This window comes from Dermacentor andersoni, chromosome 5, assembly GCF_023375885.2.
Source record: "Dermacentor andersoni chromosome 5, qqDerAnde1_hic_scaffold, whole genome shotgun sequence".
In the NCBI taxonomy this organism is placed as follows: domain Eukaryota; kingdom Metazoa; phylum Arthropoda; class Arachnida; order Ixodida; family Ixodidae; genus Dermacentor; species Dermacentor andersoni.
The window spans coordinates 11,335,988-11,359,477 of NC_092818.1; the positions used below are offsets into that span (position 1 = coordinate 11,335,988).

The 23,490-nt window shown below is 44.3% G+C and overlaps 2 protein-coding genes across 4 annotated transcripts in view; one reads left to right on the top strand and one right to left on the bottom strand.

Annotated features, from left to right (window-relative positions):
• The window catches only part of rhea (Talin_middle and talin-RS domain-containing protein rhea), a 391,086-nt gene extending 367,850 nt beyond the window's left edge, over positions 1-23,236 (bottom strand). For 2 of the 3 annotated variants that reach the window (XM_050177552.2, XM_050177554.2), the window contains exon 1: positions 23,208-23,236. In XM_050177552.2, coding sequence (XP_050033509.1) covers positions 23,208-23,221 — 14 coding nt within the window. In that variant the 5' untranslated portion in view covers positions 23,222-23,236. Of the gene's footprint in view, positions 1-21,832; positions 21,917-23,207 lie in introns of those variants that run through there. The other variant, XM_050177553.2, reaches the window with a different exon arrangement.
• On the top strand, positions 2,160-9,339 carry LOC140218382 (uncharacterized). Its single transcript, XM_072288106.1, has 3 exons — positions 2,160-4,983; positions 5,782-6,060; positions 9,271-9,339. The coding sequence occupies exons 1-3, from the start codon at positions 4,051-4,053 to the stop codon at positions 9,337-9,339; spliced, it is 1,281 nt and encodes a 426-aa protein (XP_072144207.1). The 5' UTR covers positions 2,160-4,050.
• Positions 23,237-23,490: the final 254 nt, after the last annotated feature.

Genomic DNA, 23,490 nt, shown 5'->3' on the forward strand with positions numbered 1-23,490 from the left:
AGACGGAGGACATCCTTGTTTCAGTCCTCAGTGAATTTCCACCCCTTCATTACAATTTTGGCCTTTGGATACAATTTGCAGTCGACTGTTTCTAAATATCTCCCTCAGCAGCTCCACGAAATTGTCATATATGCCTTCGTGCTTTATAATACCCCATAACAATTTCCTGTCTGCATTTTTGTAGGCTCCTTTAACACCTAGAAAGGCTATCCTTAATGTCTAAGTTGAGCTACTGAAATCTCTATGCACTGAGTTGGTACAAACATATCCTCTAAGCATCTGCCTGGTCTGAACCGATTCTATAGTTCCTCCAGTACATTTATTTCCCCCCACTTCGACAGTTTTAACTTTCATGGGTTGCATTGCCATTCTGTATATCATTGACGTAACTGTAACTGGCCTATACGAGCTCCTCTTATCCTTATCACCTTTGCATTTGTAGATGAAGTTGATCTTGCTTTCACGCCATCCAACCGGAATTTTCTTCATTCTAATCACTTGCTCTATGGAATTCGTCAGCAATGCTTTGCTCTTCGGAATGATGAGGTTTTTGATTACCTGTAATGGGGTTTTATTGGGTCTTGCAGCCGTGTTATTTGGAATATTTTCTTCAGATTTTTTCCAATAAATGTTTTTTATGCTAAGGTCTGATTTCTAAGGCTTCTCTGTAGCTACCGGATCTGTTTGGGTCTGAACTAGGCTTTCGTTCGTGCCGAAGTTATCCCTAATAACGTCTCTGATGTACCGCAGCACATTGTTTCCTTCGAAGATTTTAGCGTCTTGATTCCCTATAATCATTTGCGAATTTTTAGTTGGGCTCTTACTTAGATGGTTCCAGAATCATTTTGGGGCGCCTTTGTCTCTTTTGCAAATGTTATGCACCCAACGTTCACTTGTGTATTTAATTTCTTCTTGCATGACCTCACTCACCAACCTTCTTTCTCAGTATTTGTTCCATCTAAGGAGTGAGTACCTCTTCTTCGTGTAATCCCAACTTTTTGGCTTCTCGATGCTATCTAGATGCTGCTTATGCTCTTCTATAGCTTGCTTTATTTCGTTTTCCCACCACTTACATGGTTTCCTCTTCTCATTCCAACAGTCCTTTATCCTTGTCTGTCTTATCTCCTTGTGCATAACGTCTGTTGTAGAAAATGCCTCCATCTTTTTCTTGATATTTTTTGCGATCTCTCTTATTTGCTTTTCATTCATTTTTATAAATTCTGATGCGATCCTTGTCTGTCTTATCTCCTTGTGCATAACGTCTGTTGTAGAAAATGCCTTCATCTTTTTCTTGATATTTTTTGCGATCTCTTTTATTTGCTTTTCATTCATTTTTATAAATTCTGATGCGATTCATTCATTTTTTACATTAGTATCTGTCTGAAATGATTGCTATCCAGGATATTTTTTTCACGTCCGTCTATTATCATTTGGTCTAGTCGTTTGCAGACCGTTTCTGAGACTAAGGTGTAGTCGATACATGACTGCCTGTTTCCACATTGCTACATTACCTGGCCACGGCACTTGTTCTTCCTGTTAACCACTGTACAGTTCTGTTCATCGCACAGATCCAGTACTAGAGAACCGTTGTAATCAGTACATCCATCTAAATCCTCCATGTGTGTATTCTGCCACTAATCCATTACTGCTCCTTACATATCTCCTTCATCCATTGAAACTTCATAACTCGCCTAATTAGCATGCCTGCGCCTCTGCCTTTCCATGACCTAGTCATTCTGTTGCACCACTTTAATACAAAATCGTCAATAGCAGGCAGCAGCTCCAAATCTCGTAGATGTGTTTCATTCAAGGTGATCACGCTAATAGCTTCGGCATTCAGCTTCGGACGGATGGACGGACGGATGAATGGGTGGATGGGTGGGTCGATGTTATAAGCATCCCCTTTGGAATGGGCAGTCGGTTGCGCCACCAAGCTCTTGCTATTATACTGCCTAATGTACTACCTAGGTTAAAAAAAGAAAGCAAACACACAATGAATTCCCATAACCAAATTTTCTGACCCCCTATTGTGAATATTTTATACGTTTCCATTTTTTGTCGTTTCCCTACTTTTCCTCCACCAATCTTCAAATCGCTGCTTACTAATCTCTATTGCGGAAATGTTTACTTTCGCCCTGCTCTCGCTGAACCCAAGGGCTTCAAGGAGGCCAGTGATGCCTAAATTGACTGCTGGGCATGCATCTTCACATTCTAATAAAACATGCTCCTGTGTTTCCCTAGCTTTACCACAGCAAGCACATGCTTCTTCTTCCGTCTTATATCTCGCTTTATAAGTGCGTGTTCTTAGGCACCCCGATCTCGCTTCGAAAACTAATGAGCTTCCCTTTGAGTTATCAATAATTTTTTCTTTCCTGATTTCGTTTTTTCCTCTTAAGCAGTTACCTATGGCAGGCTTCTTTTCCATTGGCGCCACCCATGAGATTATTTCGGCCTCCCTGACTTTCCGCTTGACCGTCTTTGTTGCTGTGTTGCCCACCCCAGAGGCCACATACTTGCTGGTAAGCTTGCTAGTTCTTTCCCTCCACTGTGAATCAATGTTTTTCCTGTACAGATACCTCAACACTCTCCCAGCCCATTTACTTTCTGCCATATTCCTCAGTTATTCTTCATAATCAATTTTACTGTGAGCTTCCCTCACTTCAAAACTTGTCCAGCACATATAACCCTGTACAGCTTCATTTGTAGTCTTCTCGTAAGCGCCCAATGCAAGGCGACCCACTGACCTTTGGTTCACATAGAGTCCTGATTGTACCCCTGCTTTAAAGCAAACAACCGCATTTCCAAAAGTAAGTCCTGGAACCATTACACCTTTCCACATACCTCGGAGGACCTCGTACTTATTGCATCCCCATAGTGCTTTGTACTTCATTATGGCTTCATTTCTCTTCCCCGTCAATGTGACTGTTTTTTCCTGTGTTTCTATTTATCTATTGCCTTCGTTTATCCATATACCAAGGTATTGATATTCCTTTACCCGAGGTATTTCCTGGCCCTGTATTGCCTCTGTCTGTTCACTGTTTTCATTGAATACCATAACACCTGATTTTCTAATGCTAAATTTCAAACCTAAATTGTTGCCTTCCTGTCCACAGATATTAGCCAGACGTTGCAAATCACTCTGCTTGTTACCTAGCAACACAATGTAGTTTGCATAAAATAAACCTGGAAGCTGCTGCTCTACCACTGTCCCCGCGTGTTTGTGTGAGAGATTGAACCCAATTTTACTTTTTTCTAGCTTTCTTTCCATCCTCACCACATACATCATAAACAGCAGTGGGGATAAAGGGCACCCCTGCCTCAATTCCTTGTTGATATCAATTTTCTCCTTGCTCCTCATCCCTTCCCATTCAATGCAAACGGTATTTTCTAGGTAAATCTCTCTAAAAAACTGTAGACAATTGTCACCAAAGTCTTTACCTTTGAGAATATCCCATAGAAAGTTGTGGTCCAGATTGTCATACGCTCCTGTAATGTCTAAGAAGGCCACATATAACGGTCTGCTTTCTACTCTTGATATTTCAATACAATGAGCAAGAACAAGTTATCCAAATGCCTACCTATTCTGAAGCCATTCTGAAGTTCTCCCAAAATGCCATTAATCTACACCCATGCTTGTGGCTTTAATTTCATTGCCTGCGTTGCTAACCTGCATATTACCAATGTAATGGTCAATGGTCTATACGAGTGATTTCCATCTTTCTTCTTTTTTCCCCTTACCTTTATAAATTAAATTCATTCTACTTTGTTGCCAAGCGTCTGGTATTTGTCTATCTTTTAAAGTTTTTTTTTCACTGTGACGTCATCCCAATACGCCCTGTGTGTGCCTGAGCCACAGACACGCGCTGAGATAAGCGCTATGCTTTCATTTCCTTTCACCAGTTCTCACACAAGTCATGTGACCCTTCTGGCTGTATATATTTCACGACTGTACATTAAAAGGGATTCATTCTTGGTCATGGGACGACGAGCGTCTGTATGACATGGTGTCAGAAGTGGCTATGTCAAAGCTGACTACAATGTAACGCTGCAATGGCCCGTCAACAAGCGAACGAGCGCCTTCTTCCACAAGAGCAAGTCCTCCCAGTGACAATCGTCAAGCAACGCTTCAGCATGGCAGGAATCAAGCCTCCTAGGCCTTTCGACTTCCAGAACGCTGCGGAATGGCCCGCCTGGATGGACGAATTCGACGACTACAGATTCGCATCCGGACTACATGAGAAACCAGACGAAGTACAAGTAAGGACTCTTCTCTATACCTTGGGCAGAAAGTCACGGGAGATTCTTCGGTCGCTAAACGTGAAAGACGAAGAAATGGAGGACTTCAACCTTGTAAAGTCAAAATTTAAGGGCAATTTCATCCATACCAAGAACACAGTCTACGAGAGTGCTCGCTTTAATCTACGCTGCCAACAACTGGGAAAAACAGTAGACCAGTTTGCAACAGAGCTTAACAGGCTAGCAGACAGATGCGAGTTCAAAGAAATGAAGGAACGCCTAATAAGAGACCGCTTCGTAGTAGGACTACGGGACCAGCTTCTCTCGGAAGAACTACAGATGGATCCTAATCTCACGCTGAGCACTGCTTTGGCAAAAGCGCGTACAAGCGAAACGGTAAAGAAACAGCAAGCGGAGCTAAAAGAGCACGAGGGCACTATCCCAGAAGCTTGCGTCGCCGCAGTAAAGCCCGAGAAAACCCCTGGAAAGAGTAAAAGGTTTACACGCGGTCAGAAGCCAGCTTATCGTGGAAAGTTCTGCAGTTTCTGCGCCGGACCATCTCATCCGAGAAGCAGTTGTCCAGCGAAACAGGAAAGATGCCGGTTTTGCCAAAGGTTGGGCCACTTCGAAAAGGCGTGCCGAAAAAAGAGACAAGCAGACGGAAATCTTGATGACATTGCCGCAGCTGATAAATTTCTTGGCACGGTCGAGCATTCGGCGAACACACCGTCTGAGCACTTCGTCACGGTACTGATAAACGACCTTATGCTCCGCATGAAAGTAGATACGGGAGCCGAAGTGACGGTCGACGGGCAAAATTTTCCTTTACTTCCGCGTTCTCTGGACAAAGCAGGTGATCTTAAAGGACCGAACAATGCAAGCATCCGTACGATCGGAAAATTTGACGCTCAAATAGCTTGGAAAGACAACCGTTCGAAACAGACCATTTACGTCCTGCATAACTTGCGGACGCCCTTGTTGGGACTACCAGCTATCAAAGCCCTAGGAATCGTTCGCTTCCTAGATGACTTAGGAACTGCTGACGACATCGTAAGCAGGTATTCTAAGGTATTCCAAGGCATGGGTTCCATATCTGGAAAGCATACCATACGTCTCGTTCCGAATGCAACACCGTACGCCCTGTCGACACCGAGACGGATTCCTATTCCCATGAAGGAAAAAGTCAAGCAGGAACTGGACAGGCTAGAACGAGAAGGAATGATACAAAAGGTCGAAGAACCGACAGAATGGTGCGCTCCTATTGTCCCCGTAATGAAGCCGTCTGGAGCAGTAAGGATATGCGTCGACTTAATGCAACTGAACAAGTTTGTCAGACGTGAGCGTCATCAGCTACCAACGGTAGAGCAAGTTATGGGAAGCTTCCAGGAAGCCAAGGTCTTTTCTAAACTGGATGCGAATTCTGGATTCTACGAGATAAAGCTTTCCGCGGAGTGTCGAAAGCTCACCACTTTTATAACGCCATATGGGCGGTACTGCTACAGCAGGTTGCCGTTCGGGATCACATCCGCACCAGAAATTTTTCAGAGAAAGTTCTCTCAGGTCGTCGAAGGCCTAGACGGCGTACTGAACTACATGGACGACATTCTGGTGTACGGCAAGAACAAAGTGGAACAGGACAACCGCCTTCGTAACGTGCTCGACCGACTGGAACAAACAGGAGTAACCCTTAACAAGGAAAAATGTTGTTTCGCTGTTGAGCAAGTAGCATTTCTGGGCATGATCTTTGACGCCAATGGCGTGCGCCCAGATCCTGAGAAGATCAAAGCAATCAAGGAGTTGCCTCGACCCCAAAACGTCGCTGAGGTTCGTTCCTTATTAGGCATGATGAAGCACCTCGCAAGGTTTCTTCCTGATGCTGCGTCTATATCTGCGCCTTTACGCAGCCTCCTCAACAAAGACAGCGACTGGTGTTGGGGAACTCAACAAGAGGAAGCTTTTGAGAAGATCAAGAATACTCTCAGCTCTAACAGATGCCTGGCAAGGTACAACCCCATGTACTCGACAATTGTTTCGGCGGATGCGTCTTCGCAAGGACTTGGCGCCGTACTACTCCAGGATCAGCCATCTTGCGAAAGACGTCCAGTAGCATATGTCTCCAGATCGCTCACAAAAACAGAGCAGAGGTATTCACAAATCGAAAAGGAAGCGTTGGCTTTGACTTGGGCAGCAGAACGCTTCGACGAATTTCTGAGAGGCCTCACGTTTTTATTTGAGACAGACCACAAGCCCCTCCTTCCGCTACTGGGTCGCGATCCTCTCGATTCTTTTCCACCAAGAATCCAAAGGTTCAGAATGCGTCTTATGCGGTACTCGTTCACGCTCACGCACGTCCCCGGTAAAACCATCGCTACAGCGGACACTCTTTCTCGAGCCAGAGGGATGAACACTGGACTGTCTATCGGGGAATTGTCTGACGCTGATGTCTCGGTTCACGTGGATGGAGCCGTCGGATATGCGCTCTCAGATGACATGCTCGACTGCATACGCTCAGAGCAGGCAACGGACCCCGAGTGCGCATGCTTGCTCGAAGCTTGTATGCAAGGTTGGCCCGCAAAGGATCGGCTGCCGCAAGTTCTCAAACCATTCTGGGCGCATCGTGGCAACATGACGGTTTGCAAGCAGTTGCTTCTAAAGGACGCCAGAATAGTAATCCCAAGATCTCTGCGGAAAGAAATGCTTGATAGAATCCACGTAGGGCATCAAGGCATTTCCCGCTGCCGCGCAAATGCCAAGGAATCAGTCTGGTGGCAAGGAATTAGCCAGGAAATTGCAACAACCATAGCCAACTGCCAAACTTGTGCTGCAGAGCGCACCCAATTTTCCGAACCGATGATCCCCTCTGAAACAACTGAGCTTCCATGGGAGAAAGTCGGAATTGATTTATTTGAGATGAAAGGAGCTGTCTATCTTGTTGTTGTCAACTACCATTCCAGGTATCCTGAGCTGGCCCTGCTGGTTCATGGGACATCGTCACAGGTGGTCATCCAACATCTGAAAAGCATCTTCGCCAGGCAATGGGATACCGAAAACGGTAATATCAGACAACGGACCACAGTTCATCTCATTAGCTTTCATTGATTTTGCAAGAAAATACGGCTTCAAGCATGTCACAACGAGCCCTCGTTACCCGCAAGCTAACGGGGAAGCTGAGTGCATGGTAGGGACTCTCAAAAGACTACTGAAGAAAGCGCCGGACCCATACATTGCCTTGCTGAATTATAGAAACACACCGGGCCCAACCAGCTATAGTCCAGCGCGACTGCTAATGAGCCGTTGCTTACGCTCACGAGTGCCATGCAGGCCATCCGCTTTAAGACCGCGAGTGGTAACCGTTTCTTGGAAAAAGCAGGGCAAAAAATGCAGACAGAAACAAAAGATGTATTTTGACAGACGTCATGCTGCGAGACCTCTTCCCAGTTTATCCGGAGGCAACCAAGTATGGCTGAGAGACCAGTCCCGTTCCGGCCGAACAGCCTCAACAAAGCAGCCTGCCAACGGACACGACCGACGACGCCGACATCGTGGCTAAGCAATCGTCCGACACCCAAGAGACCCTTCCACTGAACGAAACTTCGAGACCCGAGCAAAGAACTATGCGATACGGTCGCGTCGTACGAGCGCCGAAAAGACTCGGCATTGATGACTGATTTGCAAAGTGCTTTCCTTTCTTGGTAGGCACACAGTGCTTGTAAAATGGGGAAGATGTGACGTCATCCCGATACGCCCTGTGTGTGCCTGAGCCACAGACACGCGCTGAGATAAGCGCTATGCTTTCATTTCCTTTCACCAGTTCTCACACAAGTCATGTGACCCTTCTGGCTGTATATATTTCACGACTGTACATTAAAAGGGATTCATTCTTGGTCATGGGACAACCAGCGTCTGTCTGACAGCTTTCACCGGAACTTCCTTTTTCGGCCTAGTTCATTAATCAGCCTCATAGGATACCTCGTCTAGCCCTCTGACTGTGCGCTTCGGGATTTTTCCTTCGGCTTTCTTCCAGTTGAGATTTGTCAACACCAGCTCCTTTTCCATTTGGTTCTCCTTCATGCTCTTTCTGCCTCATCATTGCCTTGGAAAGATTCGACTGTTATTTTACGGATGTAATTTAATACCACTTCTCTTTCCAGTTTGTTTCCATCTTCGTCTAGGATACGTGGTTGTATCGTTGTTGACTTCCTGCCTAATAATTTTATGTGGTACCAAAATATTCTAGGTGTCACCTTCTTTTTCTCGTGTATTTCTGACAACCAACGTTCACTTTCACCTTTTATCTTTGCTTGCACCAGCATTTGAACCATAGATTTTTTTTCTCCCAGTATATTTTCCATTTACTGGCTACTTCATCCTGCGGCAACTGTGATTTGTTTGCCTGCCTGTGCTCTAGGGACGCTTTCTGATGTTCGGCGATCGCTTCTCGTATCTCCCTGTTCCGCCAGCTCATCGGTTTCTTATTTCCTTTCTAACGAACCATGTTGTTTCTCTTTCCATATTTCTGTCGTTATTACACTTAGAAGCTCACTATTTTCGCACTCTCTACTTGGCCATTTGCCAAGTTCTCCCTCGACTCTTGCGGCTGTATTTGTTATTTGTTCAGCGTTCTAATTTGGACTAGCCATTTTGCGCCCCTCGCTCTCGTTCCCAACTACATATCATATTTTCAAAATGATGCATTTATGGTCACTCCCAATGCTGCTATACCCTTCCTCACCAATGACTATTTCTCTCAACTTATCATGAATTACTTCTTTTATCAGACAGCAATAAATGGTAGATTGACGGTTTCCCACTTTCCATGGGATCTGCCCTTCACACTTAGGCCCTATATTCAAGATAACAAGGTCATGTTGCTCACAAAGATCGAGTATTGACTTCTCATTGTTGTCGGTATAGCCATCTAGATCCTGTATGTGGGCATTCATGTCACCTAATAGGATAATTTTGGCACCATTCCTTAAATCCTTAATATCAGCACTTAGGCATTCCACTAACTCTTGATTCTTCTCTGTGCAGTTATTTCCGGTCCACGAGTACATTACGCCCAGCCAAGTTTTCTTTCCTACAACACTCAACGCCATCTAGTGCCACCGCCACAAAGCCTTGGGCGGCATCCGAAGTGCATGGCACACGATGCATGTGAATGCTGAGAAATGCGTCATGCAGCAACTGAGCTCCTCTCTCGCACTTCTTTTTGGACTCACTGTGCCATCTGGTGGCACAGCCAAGACGTTTGCACGTGGCCTCCTCAAAGAGGAGTTTGGTGTGCCAGTGCCTGCAAACGCCGAAAATTAGGGGTGCACAAATACTCGGATCTCACCTAATCAAATAGTGAACATTCAAATAATTTGACTGGCAAATCGGATATCTACTATTATTACCTTTGCAGAGCCATCTGTTGGATGCGCCACAAATGCTAAGAATTTTTTCCTCGCTTGCCGCACACCCAGTGGCACTTATTCAGATACCCAAGTTGGCAAGATGTTCATTTAAGAGCAGCACATACACAGTGCATTCATGGTGCAGCTCACTAAAGTGTTGGCCGGAAAGACATTCATTGAAAAGCGGCACATACCCAGTGCACTAGTTGTGCAGCCTGCCAGAGTATCAGGTTGCTATCCTTGAGGAACGTGGGTTCAATTCTGCGCAGCTCTCAGAGAAATTTTAAAAATCCTTCTCGTCATTGTAGAGCGGCACGTTCCCAGTGGCACATACCTAGTTACCCAAGTTAGCATCGAAGATGTTCACTGAAGAGTGGCACAGACAGAGCGGCACATACCAAATGCTCAAAGTAAGCGTCAAAGAGTTTTTTTGAACAGTAGTAATTACTAAATCCCACATCTACAGTGACCCATGTCGACATAAAGCAGGTTCGTTGAAGAGTGGCCCATATGTACACATTGGCACATATTCAGTGACCCAAGTTGGTCCAATGGTTGGTTTCGAACCCTGTTACCTCAGCACAGCAGCCTGCCGCGCTATTGATTCGACCACGAACTACCCGATGACCCAGTTAGGCAGGAAAGTGGTTAGATGCAAGCAAACATACACAGATACAAACATAGATATATAGATTCATACATACATAGGTACATACATATGTACATACATGCACACATACTACATACATAGCCCCCAGAAATTGCATTAAAAAATTTTGGAAATTTGTAAGATAATCATTGTGCCTTTTTGTTTAAGCATGAAAAAGCCACTAATATATGTGTTAGATGTTATGACACGTTCTAGTTCATAATATCTAGCTTACCAAGGATACCGGGTATACATTGGTGCAGTCTATGACAGTACAGAAGCCTCTATTATGTGGATAACGCTGAGTATAGCCACAGACGCACACCATCAGTCGTATTTTTTAAAGTGTGAAGTGGACGAAGACGTTAACTATGATTTACCCGAAAGCATCACGGCTCCCAAGCTTCGTGAGTTCGTCGCTCAAAAGGCTGGGAAGACGCTGCATGAGATTGATGTTCAAGCATCAGTAAAGATAAGAATGAAGCAACCCAAATTTCAAGAACACATCATGATGCTGCTGGTGCAGCTGACAAGAACTTCACCAAGCAAGACCGACTCTTCCATGGACTCGTGCCTGCTATAAATTCTTTGCCTACAGCAGCAACACACGGACTGACAGCAGTAACTCACGGAAAATCTTCTGGCTGTTATGAGCCCACCAATGACAAAACAAGCAGACGGTAAAGCCCGACCTTCCTGATGGAGAGAGCTCAAGCCCAGAGACTTGGATCCAGTTCTACGAACAAGCATGTGAGAAGAACTCCTAGGACAAACCGTGCAATCGCAACAGGAACATGCGTCAGTTTCTCAGCGGGCTTGCTAAAAAGTGCTATGACATCCATTACGCTGGACATATGACAGATACATAGAAACAGTGGAGAATGAGCTTTCTGGCAGCTTTTGACGAAAACCCAGTTGAAAGGTGCGACCAAGCTATTTTTTACAAATATCACTCTGGAAAGCCCCTAGAATATTTTTACGAGAAAAGGTGGCTTTTTCATATGGCAGACACCGAACTACCGAAGTACGCAGCAGTGCCAATGATTATTCATGGTTTACCCAAGGAACTTCAGAAGCAGGTGCAAGTAAAGTCACCTAAAACTATTGAGGAACTGTTCGGATGTTGCAGAAACATCTGTACCGTTTATAAACCACAACATTTGTGTCAGACAGATCAGACTTTTGAAATGGCGCCATGTAGGTGTTGCAAGCTCGAAAATCCTCATGGCAGAAATCGAGTCAACTTAATGTTTACTACCAGCAATGATGCAGAACCAGTTGCCTATCATTCAGAGGAAGTGCCACCAAAAACCTAATAAATAAGGGTGTCCAGTCCTACCTGACGACAAAAATTGGGACTGTTTTTCTAACTGCCCTTAGCCTTGTCGATATTAAACTCAATATCAATGGTTACAACGTTAATGCATTGGTTGACAGTGGTGCATCTGTATCTGTAATAAATGAGGCTCTTGTGAAAAGTTATGAAATAATTTGAGGAACACCGGTGCAGGTACAGAGTTTTGATTGGACGAAACAAACATATCATGAATGAGCAAAAGCCCTTATCAAGGCCGGAAGGCTAATATCGACGCCCTTTTGTGAACGGATGCCACTATAAATTCTTACTTTCAAGACCAGATATGAAAACACTGAAGATAAATTTTTATTAGAATGATGAAGTAACTATGGCACAAGAGATGTGCACGTCCTTGAACATTGCGGACTACCTTGTTAAGTGCGAAAAAGGTGTTTGTTAAAAATTCCCTGAACTGTCTGTTTAAGCAACGATGCACCGGCCACAACAAAATCTACTGTTCCCTTTAAACTAAGAGATATTACGCCAGTCAGAAAAAAGCCTTACAGTATGTCCGGCAGAAAAAAGAAACTGTTTGAAAAATGAGATCCAAAATATATTAAATGCTAGAATAATACAGCCATCGGCATCCACGTTCACCTCGCCTATTATTGCTCTGGCTCCGAGAGAAGATGGATCTCTGCAACTGTGCACTGCTGACTGGATCTTGAATAGCCCAATGGACATTTTTCCTTTTCCAATGCTAAGGATCGATGAGATAACTGAAGAAACTGGAGGCTGCAAAATATTTTCCCGTGTAGAGGATTTGCAAAGGATTTTGGCAGATTCTGTTTGAAGAAGAATATAAAGTGTGCACGGCCTTTGCCACTCCATTTAACGTATACGAATACAATCATTTGCCTTTTGGATGAAAAAACAGAGCAGCATGTTTCCAAAATATGATAGTGTTCTCAAGCCATTTCTTGGATTATTCGGTAAAGTGTGTGTAGATGACATCATAATCTACTCCAAGAATGAAACATCACACACTGAACCCTTGACATCTGTTTTTATGGCATTAAGCGATGCCAAACTTAAATTGAATTTTAAGAGAAAAGTGAATTTTTTAAACACAAAATTACATTTCTCGGTCACATTTTGGACGGATTCACAAAGAGCACGAAAGAGGAGTCCGTGGAACATGTACGAGAGATTAAAAAGCCAGACAATGTACACGCAGTCAGAGTTTTTCTTGGCCTCGCAGGACATTTTAGAAATTACATAAAGGATTTTGCAGCACGAGCTAAACCGTTGAACAATCTACTCTGTAAAAACTCAGATTTCATTTGGACTGAGGAATGTGAGAAGGCGTACAGAAATTTGGTATTAGTCATATCATCAGACCCAGTCCCCACAATACTGGACTTGACTGTACCATTTGAACTTACGACGGATGCATTGAACTACGGCGCAGGTGGTGTACTGTACCAGCGAAGAGGCACAAGTGGTAGAGGAAGTCAAGTGGTTGGATATTACTCTTATACTTTCACAAAATTTGAACAAAAGTACAGCACAACTGAAAAGGAGGCATTGGCTGTTGTGCTAGTGATTAGGTATTTCTGATCGTACCTAGAAGGCACGAAATTCTAACTGTTCACTCACCATCAGGTGCTTACTCATTTGCTGAATGGTTCTCAACCAAAAGGGCAGGTCGGTCACTGGATCAGTGAAATTCAACAGTTTGATTTTGAGGTGGCATATAGGAGCGGACAAGAGTTGTCAGATGCTAATGCAATTTCTCAACTTCCCATTGTTAGGAACTGTAGGAACGAGGAAAGCGTCAACTCACTTAAAATGTGGGAAGGCACAAAACAGATGATGTATTTAGATGTAAAGTTTCAAGTATTGGATACACTGAAAACAAAAGCTCTTAACCTATATTACGACAGTCGAGAGTCAGGAGGGCATGACGGCTTCTTGCAAACATACTGTAACAAAATGAGAAGATTTACATGGCCCGGCATGAAGAAATATATGAGTGATCACATTAGCTCTTGTCAACAATGTAAACTGAACAAAGCAAAATATAAGCAGAAGACATAATTCTGGTGTGAATTCTAGCTGTCCGTTATTGAGGTACCCAATAGTCTTAAAGGGCCCCTCACCAGGTCTGGCCATATTGAACTGACAAGCGCAGAGCATACAATGCGCACTAACGATCGTGTCTGCTAAATATTACTTCGCTATGCGTCATGGAATGATCTGAAATTTCAAACCGAACGCTGTTTGCCCTTCTCCTCGCAGCTGCCGTGCTCCAAGCCGAAGGGTGATGTACACATGCTAGTGTGCCTACGTACACGTTTGTTCTGTGACATCACTCGTAGTGACACGTGGCCTCGAGAATCATTCAAGGCAACATCTGTTATTTGTGTAATCTGCATATCATATTGACCGCAAATGAAGACAGGGACAGCGGAAGAGAACACAAAAATGACAAAGGCGGCCACTTTCAACTGGCTTATTCACGGCAACCCGTGGCAATATATAGACTATATATATGCAATCTGTTGCTTGAATAGACGAATTAAAGTTTAGATAAATAATAAAACACACAAACAGAATGTCTGCATGTTTCTCTTTTATATCGCACTGCAGCAAGAGATATACTACCGTTTCGTCTGCTTGTTCCCATGTCGTGCAGTCGCACGCACAGACACTGAAATTTTCTACCATGTCCCAGCACTCGATCATGCTCTGTCATCCACTGTTTCTGCCTCAGTATTCATGTAGCACTGACTTATACTGCTAGTAAGGTGTCCTCATGCACAGCGTGCGAAATCATACGCTGCTAAAACAAGATAGCTTGCGCACAACGCTGGCAGCAGAAGTGCGCCATGCCACAAAAAAGTGAGGAGAAAGAAAATGAAGGCGCGGCCCGTGACGTATGTGACATGCGTTTCTGGAGCTCTGGTATGGGAGAATGCAGGGAAGGAATTTCACTTGCGGAGGCTAGACGGGGCAAGTGAAGAGAGTGTCTCTCATGGCAGGGGCACTCGCCGCCTGAAAACATGGGTTTGCGGAACTGAAATATTTTTATCTCGGCTATTATTGAACTGATTTGGAAAATTTTTGCGGCAGAACGCTCCCTAGAGAACACACAACTTCCAGCATATAACCAAAATTCGCTATGTGGCATGGTGAGATGCCCTTTCAGCAGATCCTGCTGTGTCAATGTTTCCATGACTTTGAAAGGGCCAAGTGTTCTTGTATTGCTGCAGGGTCGTTCCACAACATCGTTCAGCGAAACATCAACTTGGTATCCTTGGTGGCGCTGGTATAACTGCAGCTTCATCGCTTTTCAATATCTAATAAGCTCCTTGTTGCTATTACGGCGCTCAAACAGGCACATGTTGTCTTCAATTCCAAGTTCTTTGTCAGCTGTCCACGTCGGTAATTTGCCATAAGCAGCAAAATGAGGGCTGCAACCAAGACTATAGTCGGGTACAACTTTATAAAAAAGGGGGCGTTTACTCCTCTAAGGCGGATGCACACGAGCCTCCACCAATGGTCGCACACTCTACTGACATCACGAACTGGACAGCAATGACCCCGCCGATGGGGTCATTGCTGATTTATTTATTTAAAGGTACATCACAAGCTCCGATTGTAGCATTGAGTGATGGGGGATTGCACAACAAGATATGTGATGAGCATGAACAAGAACAAAGAAAAGTAACAGTCACAACAAGAGACAATATAACAATAAGAGACAACAAGATAAAGCTTGTTGTCTCTCGACATATCGTAGGCCTTCCACTTCACTACTGTCGTATCTTGTGGATCGAAAGGGACTTGAAACTTGATGTTGCTCTTGGGTAGCCTCCGACACAAAGTAGCTCTGGGTACATTCGAGTGACGTCTTCTGCAGCAGTGGGCTTGCAAGGGCTTTCATCCAGGACTGTGAAGGAAGGCAACCAGCGATCGTCTTGCATTGTGACCTGGCCATCTCAGTAGAAGTTCAAACGCAGTTCTTGCATTACCATATGGGACAAAAGCATCTGGCAGTTCACACCGCTAGGAAGTAAGGCTTTTACAGAAGTGCTCTTGCGCTGACATTAGGTGAGCACATCTGTCCATTCATAATGCACTTGTTTTCTTTCATCATACCCACAGATGATGACCAGACACTCTTTGGTTATATTTAACTCTAGGATCTCGTTCTTTTTGACCACAGTAAATGACGCTCCGCTGTCCACAAGTGCTTTCACATAATTTACATTGACTTGTCCGGGAACATATATCAGCTTGGCACGATCAGTGAGGAAAATTGTTTCCTGTAGAGGTGGCGAGAAGTCATCAGGCATCATTTTAAATATTTTATTTTTCTGATGTTTAGAAACGCCTTCCACAAGCCTTCCACAAGTGAACCAGGTTTGCCGCCTGCCTTCCAAAAACTGTCACCTCAGAACCCCAGTACTTAGAGATATCTCACTGGCATTAACTTCTGTCGCCGCATGTTGTCACTCCTGAAAATATAATTGCTTCATAATTGGTAGTAGGTCTTCTAGTGTTTGTAGTGCCCCAAGCTGAACTTGATGCTGTCTTCACTTAGGAAGTCCCAGTATGATGAGGAGCACGAGAGATGAGTCTTACAGTGCAGAATCCTCTACATGCAATAGCCTCCACTTTTCAAAAAAAATAGTTATGAAATGAGCTAGAAACGTACTTGAAAGCTATTGCCCTGTCCCAACTTTCGAAATGTTTTTCTTCTAGTCCGTCTAAGTATGTCCTGCCATTTTGATCACTCAAATCTCATACCAAGTCCTCGAGACGCCTCTGAGGTACAACCGCATCTTCATAACCTTGTCAACATCATCCTGCCAACAATTATGGTCACATGCGTATTCATAGAAATCAAGCCAAGCCTGAGCACTCTTCGTCAATAACCCTTTGAAGACATCTGGTTCAAAAAATTCCGCTGGTGTTGTCAGAGACCATTGGAGGCCTGTTTGCCTTATGAGTTCTAACAACTGTTGCTGCCACTGGCTATTTTTTTCTTGCAAATCAATCACACCTTGCAAAATATATTTTGTTCTGGAAACATCGTCGCCTTTTTTTGTAGGAATTCTGCCATTCTGCCATCGTGAGCCCATTTCCCTGCACTTTCGTGTCGCAATGCTCCCTATTAACATGTGCAATGGCCACTTCATGTTCGTGGTCACTATTTATCTTGAGAGCACTCATCGCCGTTTGGTTGCCGAAAGCAAGTATGCACATTTTAGGAAAAAAATAGTCAAAGTTCACGCTAACAGGCCAACTTTCCACCATAGACACAGTATGCACCGCTCACCAGCTGGACACCATCCATATCGGTGGCCATGACACTGACACACATTGTCCTTGGGAAATCATAGCGGTCCATCAGGCAATTAACAAAGGATTGTGAAGCAGACTGCGCCAACTTTGTAACAACACCAAGAACAACTAGTCATACAGTCGCCATTACTGCTTATTCTCACTTCTCACTTCTTCCTCGACTCCTCAAGGCAGTCCTCTCGCGTCATCTTTCCCTTCAACCTTACAAGCCGCATAGCTAAGCAAGCCAGTATGGCTAAATGATATATATTTGGTCTTTGTTCCTTTTGGAATACGAACAAGATGGAACAACCAAGTTCCTCAGTCAAAATAGCACCAGTTAGGTGTTCCTTTACGTGAATATTATTTTTGCAGAATCATTCAGAAAACACACTTCTGGAGGATAAGTGCAGTGTTACAGTACTTCCTGCACTCAAAGACTGCAGTCATATGCAAAGAATCACTGTACCATATTGTAACAATATTGCAAACTGTTGACAATATCAGTGTGCAGCAAGCTTTTACAGAATGATTGCAAAGCAATTTAGCTTCTCTAGAATTAAAGTATGTTGCTGTATGTTGAATTAAAGTATGTTGCAAACCAACATAACTTTACAGGAGGCCTTTCTCTGCAACACAGTTCATTGAAACACTTAATTGTTTCCACACTATTGTATGATTTCTATTTTCTATGTTACTAGCACGCCAGCAAACTGATACAATCATAGACTTAGAAAAAAATATATTTGATAAGGTTTTCACACAGTAATCTGATTTTTAAGCTTTCATAACATACCTATTCCCCAACACCCACCAACTTGGAGCTGACATTGTCAATAAATGAAATTACTTAAACCACATTTCTTGTGCCTAACTTCTCACATTTGACACTGTGTCACTTGTTTTTCCAATAATGTTGGTCACAATTTTGAGACACAATTTGTGAAACCATTTACCCCCTTCAATGCTATAAGGAACCAGAACATTTCATATGAGGAATTTTAACACTGAGAACTTCCCTGCAGCTGAAGTGATGATGCTGAGCTGAATTTCTAGAAAAACAACCCGAATACAGAATATCCGAGGTATTTCCAAATTCCGGGACATTCAAGCCAAGGTTCAACTGGAAGACCATGTGATCCAAAGAGATACGAACTGGGTTGGCATGACAATCTTACTGAAGCTACATGCAAGAAAGAAATGGTGACGATTTCAATGCCAACAAATCAGGGAAGCTAAACGAATGGCATGATAGTAGAAAGTGGACAGAGCTGAGAAATAAACTGTAGGAGGCCCACTGTCAATTTGACCAATGCTTTCCAAATGTAAAACACATTTGTTCCCAAAAGAGAGAAATAAAAATTTTGCTTGAGGACTAGTCTATACATTGGGGGAGTTGTCTAGATCAAGTCTTACATGCTGTACTAGAACACTCTACAATGTTTGTCATAAGTATTCAGGGGGAGTGATGCATCTTCTCCAGGTGTGTGGTTGGATAGGGAGGGCAGAAAATATGTCCTGTAGTGTAGGTCGAATGTGGGAACAAGCTGATGCTCTGTAGTTAAATAGCCCAGGCAGTGAGAGTAGTGGAAACTTCTGTGAAGGTCTTGTGTATGGTGCGGAATGTGTGTCATAGTAATTCGTACCAGTGAACAGGGAAAACTTTGTAAGCCACAGCAAGCACAGTGATGCTTGTGCATAAGGTGAAGATCCATCCAATTGTGCTGTGTAGGTCTAGTTTCCTACGGGTAGTACAACTATAAACATGACAATAAAGAAAAATAGCACTGGCAGCAGATGCATTGCCAAATAAACAGATTCCTTTGAAAACAGAAGCTATGTTCTCAATTGATCTCCGTCAGTGTTCATTTATTAGCTAAGACAGCAGACATGATGAAAGAAATGATACAGAAATGACACACTTGCAATCAGCATTACTTTCATTTAGCGTACACTGATGCCCACACTCTCTAAAGTGACAGAGAGGGGAATTCAGACCTTTTATAAGTCCCACATGCTTTAGACAAAAGAAAGCTGCCTGGATGTGAAACATAGGACAAAACACCACTACGTTCCTGCCCCCTAACCTTCAATGCATTATTAACAGGCAACTGGCACCAACAAAATTGTGGCTTGTGTAGAGAGCCTGGTTTCAGATAGCACAGATTTAGAGCAGCCTCCATGCAAAATATTACCTCTGAAATACAAGTGGATGTGTTATGAAAAGCTATCAAAAGTAGACATTTTTGATACCGAAACTGGATGAAAAAAAAGAAACGTCATTACTGCTCGCAAGAACTGACGCCTGGCTCAAGATGTGTAGCAGCCTTGGCACGCTGAAAAACCTCTGTGGGAGTATGCTAATGTCATATCCACTAACCACCAGTTGCACACGTCGTCTGCTAAGGTACTGTTCAAAGGCTGCTAATAAGAAAATTGGACAATTACCAGTCCTACAGCTTTGTCAAAATTCACTCAGTAGTATATAGTACTCATTGACAAATCAGCCAAAGTAAAATTTTATTGCAGTCGCCCTTTAGTATCATACAAGATTTGGGAGCATATGTAATCTATCAGAAGGAGGCAGCACCTTATTCAACAAGCCCACAGCTTGAGTTTTTGTGGTTTTAATGTGGTTAGCATTCTTTGGGAACTTCATACAGTTTGCAGTGTCTGTATGTATGAATGATTGCACCTAACTTCTTTCGCAACAATGTGGGTCAGTGGGTAGTCCATGGTGAACTCGCTAGAGCAATGGGCTGCTGTGCTGAGGGAACAGAGCGAAACCAACCATCAGACAAACTTGGGTTCGTGGGTATGTGCCACTCTTCAACGAACCTCTCCAACACCAACTTGGGCCACAGATTACATGTTACTGAGTATGTGCCACTTTTTATATGACCATAATATAAAACATATTGTAACAAGGAAGGTGAGAGGAGATGTATTTACAGTAGCGTATGTACCATAGGCAAGCAAAATCTACACACGAGCTGAGGCGCACCTTCATCGTCTTTCTTTCGCTGCGTCCTCCTGCTTGAATAACTGTCCCATGACATCACCAATTTCGCACCTACCATAAGATAGATCAGTAATCACATTAATGTTGCCAATCATCTCAAAGGCAGGATGTGCCGCCAATATTTTTATTCATGTGCTTGCCATCAGGTCATCACCATTTATCACATGATTATAATAATAATAATAATAAATGTAAGATGGTTCAAATTGACTTTTTGTTGATTTCCTTTGACCGGGGCAGTTGGAGGAGTATGGGAGAGGCCTTTGCCCTGCAGTGGGCGTAACCAGGCTGATGATGATGATGATTTCCTTTGTGGCAATATTGTTGCAGCTGACCTATGTTGGTTTGTCCTTATAGCTCAATCACAGCATTATCCTGCACATGAGTAGCTTCTCCAACAGTCAGCCAAGATGTAGAGTGTAAAATGTGAAGAATAATTACAGTTCATTAATGAGCCTAAGCTTTCTAGACTAACAGTGAATTCTTTTGCTTTCGATTACATTTACAACACAATCTTTGCTGTTATTTTAATGCTTTATATATCGCAATGTTCCAAATAAACCACTGAATAACAGTCAACACCTCTGATGTCTTTCATCCTTGCCATGTGCACAACTCCACACATTTACTAAGCATTGCAAGGTGTGTTATGTACGCCTCGTAAGTAAAACATTATTGATAAAGTATGTGTCCATCTTTCTGTAATGATCTGTGTTCAGAAGGCGAGCTTTTCTGCCAAGCTTGCTGCTAATATTTCTGGCTGTTTTATATTTCTTCACCTCTGCTGCAGTCAGGCCAGGAGTTGTTACATTAGCAGAAAGATGTTGGCACTTATGCACAGTGCCTATATTTGATACACAAAATGAGCATTTCGCTGGTAATTACTGGAGGCTGTAGCTTCAATTGTAACCCCAGTCATTCACTGTTCATCATGTCTCATATTGAGGTCACCACAAGCCACTACAAGCAATGCCATTCGGTGCACGCGAGCTTTATACAAGTCAGTCAGGGTAGCCCATGCCATGCATACCATCGAACTAGTACCGAGAAGACTAGTGACATGTCAGCGAAACAACCTTCAGACCAAAGCAGTCACGGCGTCTATCTGCAATACCGCCAAATGACTCAGTCACAACGGAAGCAAACGCAATTTCATGCTCACGGAGGAAAGAAAGGCACCGATCGAATGCTGCATTTCGACACGGTGACCTGCGCTCTTGTTTTTAAGAACCGTGAAGTGCCCCATACTCGTCACTCAACCATGATGTCGCACGTGTGCTCCCCCGTCAAGAGGATGCGAAGCGAGTGCTCCCGAAGGCTCCTTTTCTTGTTACGTCTTTGGAACGGTTCCAAGGAGAGCCTCTGTTTAGGCGCACCTTTACGCCCCAGTTAGTCCGTTGACACCGCCAGCATATGTGTGTATTCTGCGTCTCCCAGCTCACGCATCAGTCAGTGGGCAAGAACATTCGGAACATATCACAAATGCCTTTAAGGAGGAGGTCCGTGAAAAAGGTCAAGCCTACGGCGCGCCCATGTGTGAGCGAGCGAGCACTTGAAGTGCCGGTGTGTCATCGGCAAAAGAAATTCGAGCGATTAGTCCACCTGGTGCCCTCACACAATCCGTGCCACACAGAGGTGGAGGCATAAATGCTCATTAATACGACGAAGGCCGTGAAAGCAGCCGAAAACAAACTACACGGACTCCTAGAAAAAGTTCGTACAGCTGTGTCAACTGCTCGCACAAACTCAATTTTCTGCCGTCAATGGCCCCTGAAACGCTGAGAGAGTGCAGCTGCATGCAAAGTTTGTCAAAAACAATTAACTGGACAGCTATCAGTCTCAAAAGAACGATAATAAACACTGAAAATTCTCCTTACCTGCGGATGCTTTACCGACGATAGCCCTCTCACGGCAACACCCCACAACCAATATGGCGAATCTGACGTCACCGGAAACTGACTTACTTCCTGTTTTCTTGTTTTCATTCGTGACCGCGAATGAAAGAGGGTACGGCGGATAGCGGGTGGTCATTTGTACATAGAAAGTTCTAGTCCTGCAAATGCTCAAAAGGGAACCGTGGTGTCGTGCGGGTTGGAGCAGCACGTCGAATGCCACGAATACCGCTAAGTAAACGCGAAGCGAACGGCGGCGGTCCAAAAAAATGAGCTTCCCTCCTCCAACACCCGATACGTTTGAGGCGCGCCGCCTTATATGGGGAGTCGCGTCTCTCTGTCCCATATACTGCGAGCACCGTCGGTAGTGCACGGTTTATTTCACTGCTCGCTGAAAAATGTTGACGCTGTGCAGCGGACGTAAAATGCCTACGACACGCTCAGCGGGTTTATATTTGCGGCAGGTGCACTTCTCTTTAACATTTCACCAGTCGATAACTTGCGAAGTGTTTTTACGTCCCTTATATATACGTGATCTCGTAATGGAGCGCGGAAATGAATTGCGAATAAATTAACCATTGTTTTGGTACACCTCTGCTACAGGTGCAGCGCCAATGGGATGTCAACGTACACCCACCATAACTTCATTAAAAAAAAATATTGCTGCCATGAAGGAAAAAATAGCAAAGGAAGCTCTTCCTAGCATTTTTACCTCTTTCTAAAACCGGTACTACGTCAATTAAATGTCAGCTCATCGAGGCGATGGAAGTAATGAGTTTCTCAGGCTACCTGCTGCAACGGAATTAAACCAGCTGGGTCCAGCCTATTTTCGCGCTGCCTGCATGTCTTGTCCCACCTTGACTTAGGACAACGCCAATTGCGGAGCTTTGATCTATTATATCCTCATTTACATGTACGGGAATTACCGCCGCGTTGACACTCGATCTCAGCGGCCAGCGGAAGAAATAATTGATTATCGCGCTGTCTGATATTAACTCGTAAATTAATGAAGCACAACGCACGATGAAGTAGCTCTACTGTAGCTGATATGCTAAATGTGCAGAGAACTATAGTCAGAGGCAAAAAAAGGATAGCTTTGCTTTACAAAAATGTCCGAGTCATCTTCGCTCTCGCAGGCAATCGCCTCGAACTAGTTTCCCGTTCACGTTGCCCCAAAATTGATGCGCGGTGGGTATACACACACTCGGTCACCGGGACAGCCCGCTCTGTTGGCGCCGTGCACGGCGTGGGCGCGGCCGCTATTCGGGCGCCTCGACGCGTACTGCACATCGCGCTGCAGTCGCGGCAGACCCGAGCGCGAGCACTTGGTGGCGAGGGCGGTTTCGGACACTGGGCTCACCTTTCGAGAATCATGGTCGGTCGGCTTCGGCTGTGCTGCTGTCCCGGCGGCGATCAAGTCAGTGCGCGCGGAACGTCGTCGTCGGCGGCCCACGGCTTCAGGTCGGGGGCGTCGCGCGGAGGAGGAGGAGCCTCTGCGGGAGCGAATTCGCAATTTAGGTGCGCCGATGTGAAAGGTAAAAGAACGAAACATGAGATTTGTTTGTATTTATCCGCCATCAATATATACGCGCGACTCAGATGTGGTGACTCCTTGGCTGTAAACGCCAGCTGAGGCCGCAGCC

Bases quoted from the DNA above. Each gene is read 5' to 3' on its own strand.
- LOC140218382 (XM_072288106.1), top strand. From the start codon at position 4,051: ATGGCCCGTCAACAAGCGAACGAGCGCCTTCTTCCACAAGAGCAAGTC. The intron at 4,984-5,781 runs GTACTGATAAAC...GAAATTTTTCAG, and splicing joins CGTCTGAGCACTTCGTCACG to AGAAAGTTCTCTCAGGTCGT. The intron at 6,061-9,270 runs GTTCGTTCCTTA...TTCTCTGTGCAG, and splicing joins GACCCCAAAACGTCGCTGAG to TTATTTCCGGTCCACGAGTA.